This window comes from Paracoccidioides lutzii (assembly GCF_000150705.2).
Source record: "Paracoccidioides lutzii Pb01 unplaced genomic scaffold supercont2.16, whole genome shotgun sequence".
NCBI lineage: Eukaryota > Fungi > Ascomycota > Eurotiomycetes > Onygenales > Ajellomycetaceae > Paracoccidioides > Paracoccidioides lutzii.
Genome location: NW_015440962.1, coordinates 685694 through 692216, shown reverse-complemented (window position 1 = coordinate 692216; position 6523 = coordinate 685694). Strand labels below are relative to the sequence as shown.

General features: G+C 34.1%; 1 protein-coding gene across 1 annotated transcript; it reads right to left on the bottom strand.

Moving 5' to 3' along the window:
• Nucleotides 1–1464: 1464 nt before the first annotated feature.
• Nucleotides 1465–1808, bottom strand: PAAG_06041 (hypothetical protein; the record flags this gene model as incomplete). Its single annotated transcript, XM_015845768.1, has 2 exons — nt 1465–1586; nt 1649–1808. 2 exons carry the CDS (start codon nt 1806–1808, stop codon nt 1465–1467), a joined length of 282 nt encoding a protein of 93 aa, XP_015699994.1.
• Between the last annotated feature and the right edge of the window lie 4715 nt (nt 1809–6523).

Genomic DNA, 6523 nt, shown 5'->3' with positions numbered 1-6523 from the left:
AGTCTATCACTCAGAGACTGATGAAGCTACAGAGTAAATAAATCAGACTCTGAAAATCTATCTACACAAGTACATTAGCTTTCAACAGAATGACTGATGTGAATGACTCTCTCTGACAGAGCTGATCATCAATAATAGAGATGCTGCCTCAACAGATGTGAGCTAATTCTTTTTAACATATCTTTTTCATGTCTTCTTCATTGATATAGCTGATGCACCTCCTGTTGAAATATCACATAATCTCATTGAATTTGCAGATAATTATATAAAGAAGATCTGCAAAGTATTGAAGTGAGCTCAAGTAAAAATAACAGATGCTCAGCAATCTCAAAAGAACTATATGAATAGATGAAGAGACTCAGCTTCAAGCTTTTAATCTAAAGATAAAATCTGATTGAGCTTAGAGAACATGAGAACTAATCACTCATGCAAGAATCTAAATATGAAATACAATCAATATACTGTGTTAGAAAAAATAGAATTTCATACTTACTGACTGAATATCTCACTCAGCATTCACAATGACTTTAATGTAAAGCTTCTACATGCTGTGACAACAGATTCTCTGCCTAGTCAGAGACAAACTGACTAACAGCCACTCACTATAGAGACTCTGAAAGGACCTGAGTTTGAGATTGAGAAAATTCAGAGTAAATGAATCTATCAGAGAAAAAAGTAATATCTTGTTAAATGAGTAGATTGAGCTAAGTCTACATGAAATGACATGAGTCTTCTACAAGAAGTGAAGGCTTTGAACACTTGAGAGACCTCTCAGCAGGCAAAATTAGGTGTAAAGAGAGCTTTAAATAGTTGTAAAGACTCATAACAAAGAGGGAGAAGAGAGGTATTATAAGAAGCTGAACTCTTAGATTCACTCTGGCTGGCTGACTCAGCCTAGTCATCATTTGCATGTGCACATGTGATCATGCTACGCGAGCTTGCTTAAGCTCATATTCTCATCTCATTCTTTTCTTCCCTTTTTCAAGCAATTTGTCCTTGTTATATAGGAGGACTAGCCTCTAGTTCTTAGAGCTTAACCCTCTACAGCCAGGTTGATTGATGAAGACTATTTGTCCTTCCACTCCACGTGGAATTCTTTGACTAACCCCTCGCAGCCCAGAATCAAATTAGTCTGCAGTTGCCATGTAGGCATCCATGCAACATGGTACTTGAGAGTTAATTGACCCCCTCACACATGGATCTGGTAATTCAATACTTTCTTGACCCACCACTCCTGCTGAGTCACATTGAGATGATCAACTAGGATTGGAGATCAACTCCAGGGGCGTGGAGAGACACTGGTATGAGGTCTGTCAGAAGTGATCACCACATCTGTGATAATAGGGGGGACTTCTATTGAGGGTCAGCAGGAGACTGCAGGATGGGAATTGAAGGATGCTTACCTGAAACTTCTTGGGGAGCTAGTGAGGCTCTGCAATCAGTCATCCCATCCAACCCGCCACCTCAATTCATGGACGTCTCGCGGGCAGACAGCATTGATGGAGAAGTCAGCATATCTGCAGACTCACCTCTCTGCTCATCATCATGACCTATCACCATTGAGTCATCTACAACAATCAGGTCATCTGAAATGAGACTGAAGTTAGCAGATCATTCAGACATATCATGAGCAAACTTAAAGATAGACCTGTACTTTCACCTGACTGGCATATGTGAAAGCTGACTTCAAGGACGCGTTCCGCAGCTGTATCCGCCTTAACCAGTATCTCAGGGCAGTCGCGGAAAAGATCACCAAGATCTGATCTGCAAGGGGTAGTGGCGTAGTCCTTGATGTTTCTCCAGCTCATGCTGAGGGATTGACTCCTGTCATCTGATGAGATCTCCTCTAAAATCCTGTCAAAGTCATTTTCTGGATTTTTGTGTGACTGGGTCTATTGGCTTGTGGGCTGAGAAAAGATGAGAGATGTAATAAAGGAGGACAGGTGGTGATGCAAAAGCGTCCAAGCTGCTGTGGGGGGCAGGATAGGAAAGCAGAAATGTAGGCGATGAGAAGGGGAAGAGGTCTTTGTGCTGGGAGATTTGAAGCAGAGAATGCTCTTAGAAGCAAGATCTCAGAATATGTCTTTCCAAGAGTGCGACAGGCTCTTCGAACTAAGTTTGACCAGTTGATGGCAGTCAATCAAATGAACAACCTCACTCCCTTGTCATTTGATGTTGGAGAGTATGCTGAAGTTATTGATGCTTTCAAGCCAGACACCACTTATTTTACAGTTGCACTGCCAGCAGGCACCAGTTCAAACTGTGCTCCAGGAGATGTCAAGTTATTGTAGAAATAGAGCACAGCTCTTGCAACCCACCCACTCTTTGAAATTCGCAACAAGTATCGCCAAGCACTCAGTCAGGTCAACTGGTATATAAGACAGCATAATTCTCAACACAGCTTTCTTCTTATCAATTGTAAATTGATTGTATTTTGAAGAATGGATGACAGCGGCAACCTTCAGCTTGTTTCACCCATCTCATTCACATCTGGAGGTATTGCTGAACAGCCTCAGATGGCTGTTCTCTTAGCACTATAGTACTTCAGCATACTTGCTGCTCAGAATGGTTAGTATATATAATCTTTTCTCTGTGGAGTCCTTATATGCTTGGCTGTTTCTGTTGCAAATGTACTGTTTCAAGTGTATGATCAAATGAAATAGACAGTTCAAGAATCATCCTCCATTAAAGTTGAGAATGATATAGCTCAATTGGGACTAGTGGAGAATAAATTGGTTAAGTCAGTTTAGTCAAGTCTCTCTTACTACAGTATGAGTGGAATGATGAGCAGCCCACATACATGATATAATAATATTCTTGTGGTGAAGTAAGTGCAGACAGGGGTGAGGCATGAGTGATTTGATAGAAATATTGAATTATGTGTGGAAGTCCAAGCTTTGTCCATGTTTATAGTTACAATATAATTAATCAAATGATAAAATATATTTGTACTGAGGTCAAAAAGTGCACCTTTCTATCCCTACTAATCTATTACCTTGTTGGGCTCAGCTCCGCTTTAGCAATGACATACTACTATCATGATTTATTTCTAGCTCATTAGTACGCTAGATACTCTTAATGATATTTAATTTTGATATAAATAGATATTATTAAGTTTTCTCACTTTGTTATTTGATATTTAAAGATTATTCAAAAAGTGTTAAAGATTATATCTATTCTTCTAATTTGTCTATTGAGCTTATTCTGAGATCTGTTAAGCCTGCTTTACATCCTGTCAATGTTTTTTCTTATTCTTTAAATGCTGGCATAGCTGCACTAGTTTTTAATATGAGAAGATACTTTTTGTTAACTGTCAAATAGTGCAAAAAGACAAACAAGTGAGGGGGTGTTAATAGTGATTCATAATGAGAAAATAATGATTTAATGATTACACTTACACTCAGATGATATTATTACAAAGATCATGTGAAATCAATGATTTTTTCAGTGATTGCTATATTTGTATTAATAGACTTTTTAGAATTTAGCTGTGTAAGTATATGGCAAAAATATATTTCTGATTGTTAATAAGTGAGTTTGTAATTGTGTGAATGCTTTTACTTTTTCACTTTACCTCATTCACTTAATAGTCATGAGATGTCAAGAGCATTTGTGATAAAAGCTCACTCATCAGTTTGCACATCATCAACTCAAAAAAAAAAAAAAAAAAAAAAAAAAAAAAAAAAAAAAAAAAAAAAAAAATTCTTATTTATCAATAATAATGTCTTCAAATTCACTGTAATCAGAGGATTTAATTTCCTTCATTGACATTGACAGCTTCTTTACAAGAGCAGATTTTACTATCAGAAGAAGAGTTGATAAATTTGCTGCTAAACAATACTTCTTCAGAACTTTTGAAAAATTAAATTTTTGCAAGATCAACATATTGAATAATAAAGTACATGACTCAGATTAGTTATTAATAACATTTACTGAGAAATATGCAGCATGTTCATCAAATTGTTGAGTTTTTTTTTTCATAGTCTGCTCTTGCACTTCATATGATGTTTTGCTATTTCTCACAATATATATACTGCATAGCAGATCTTTAAGAGTCAAAACTTCAAGTAATAATCATTCAACTGCTAGGAACTGAATCAAAGATTACTCTTTAAAAATCTCATCATGCACCTTTGAAACCCAAGAAGACTTTAAATAAGTTATTAGAGATTCAATAAGAACTTCTCAAAAAGCCAGATATTAAAAAAAATTCAGAAAAATATAAAAGATAAAAGTTTATAAGTATAAATGCAACTATTCATTCAATACATATAAGACTGATGTATATTTCTAAAGTAGTATTAAATGCTTATCTTAGCTTCAATATTCAAGGTTATGTGATTATACTAGCATTTGCAAACAAAAAGGAGCTCACTCAATGAGAGAGAATAAAGCTTTCAAACAAGGCAAATCTGAGACAGAAAGTCAAAGCAATAAAAACTGAAAAGATTGAGATGAATTATAAATTTGAAGATTGAAACAATATCACAGAAATGATAAAAGAGAAGAATTCTGAATATGATTCTATTATATATATATTCTCATGCTAAAACAGTTATAGCTATTGTCTTTAGTATAGACTATGTTATGATGATCATAATGAATTCATGTAGTTATTTGCAGAATCTTTGATGATTATTAGTATCATATTGATAGCTCTCAAATCTGAGAAACTACTTATTGCTATCTATATTATTACTTTATTTATAGAACTCTGAAAATAATTAGTAAGGTTGCTGATTGCTTACAGCCTTGTGTAGTCTGAGCAGATATCAGTTATAAATATTATTGAGTTAGAAAAATAATCAGTAGAATTATTAATAACTTGCAGCCTTGCATAGTCTGAGCAGATGTCAGTTATGAACATTATCGAGTTGAAAAAATAATTAGTGAGATTGCTGATCACTTGTGACCTCACATAAGTGATTGCTAAAATGAAGTCTAGAATGAGTATTAGTACTGTTTATCAATCACACTCCAGCAGATCATACTATTTATTTCAGTCAAATCATTCAAGTAAGACTGTGAAAATACAGTCAATAGCAGTGTTTTAGCTGAGATAGTCAAATTCTTCACAGCAGCTCTTGAATTCATTGTATAATTGAGTAATTGCATATGAAAGGCTGTAAAGCTAGCATGACTTGCAGTGCTAGAGAATTCTATCAATATGAACTGTGAGTTTGAAAAAGATAAAAATTGAATTGTATCAACAGCCTGCTATATGATATATATTCTGTCACACTGAGTTGCTAAAGTTGCAGCAGTAGTGAGAACTTGCATTGAAGTGTCATTGTGCAAGTTTATCTAATGACTGACGACTAAAAAGACTGTTAGATAACTTTTCCAGACAGTCTCATAGTAAAAAACATACCTATTAATGAATTAGCTTTACGTATATATTATTCAAAAGTCTGTACTAGCAAGCTGTGACATGACTATTTTCTGTTAAGCTTATCATACTCTTTGTTCATTTCTCTCTGTATGAGCTCAGTTAAATATATTCTTATGACTGTCAGCATTTCTCTCTTACTCTGAAAAATCTCATTATTCTTCTATTCATAAGCTCTGAGCTCACTGAGAATCATCTTTGCATATGATAGATCATGATGACAAAAGATCTTCTTCTATTTTGAATATTTATTTTTCACAAACTTAAGAAACAGGTCAATATTTATAGAGAACTTCTCTCATCTAGAGAAATATTAGTAGAGATAGTAATAGTAGATCATGAGACTCATTTATATTTTTGAATATTGTTTATTCAAACATGTCAAAATTTTAGAATCAGTTTTGATCACAAGACAAGCATAGTTGTAGTTATGAGATCTAGTTTGTGATACATATCTAACACTCACATCAGCTTCCTTGGCATACTTTTTATAAGTTACTATTACTTTGCCAATACTCTGCTAGTACTCATTATTTAAAACTCTAAAAATCATCTTATCAAGTTCAATATGAAACAATAGTATGCTCAATTAATTGATATAGACATTTGCAAAGTATTCTCTTTACAATATAGCTTGACCAGCCTCAATACAGCATACTTGAGATGATTTAGAATTAGCTTTTGAGAATATATCAATACTTCATTTTCATAAACTCTAATAAATAATTTTCTAGAAAGGTTGACTATTGATCAAACATATTGAAATATTAATCAAATAACAGTAGATGATTTTATCTTTGAAGTAGGTCTTAGCTGTTTTTATCACACTATTCTGCAGCTTGTTAATTTGATCTAATTCACAGTATAAAAGCTTATTTTACTACTTCTTTTCTGCACTTTTTTTCTTTTTGAGTTGATGAGAAGAAAAAGCTGAAGGATAATATGCAGCAAGAAGAAAACCTGAAGTAGAAGAAGTAGAAGAAGCAGAAAAAAGCAGAACCAGGTTGAGAAGCTCAAATACTCTGAGAAGAAAATATTTGAAGTGAAGAAAAAAGAGAGAAACATAGATATTGCAGCAGATTCAAGCCACTTTCTCAGGAGAGGAAGTAATGAAAACTATTGTAAAGTTTCTAC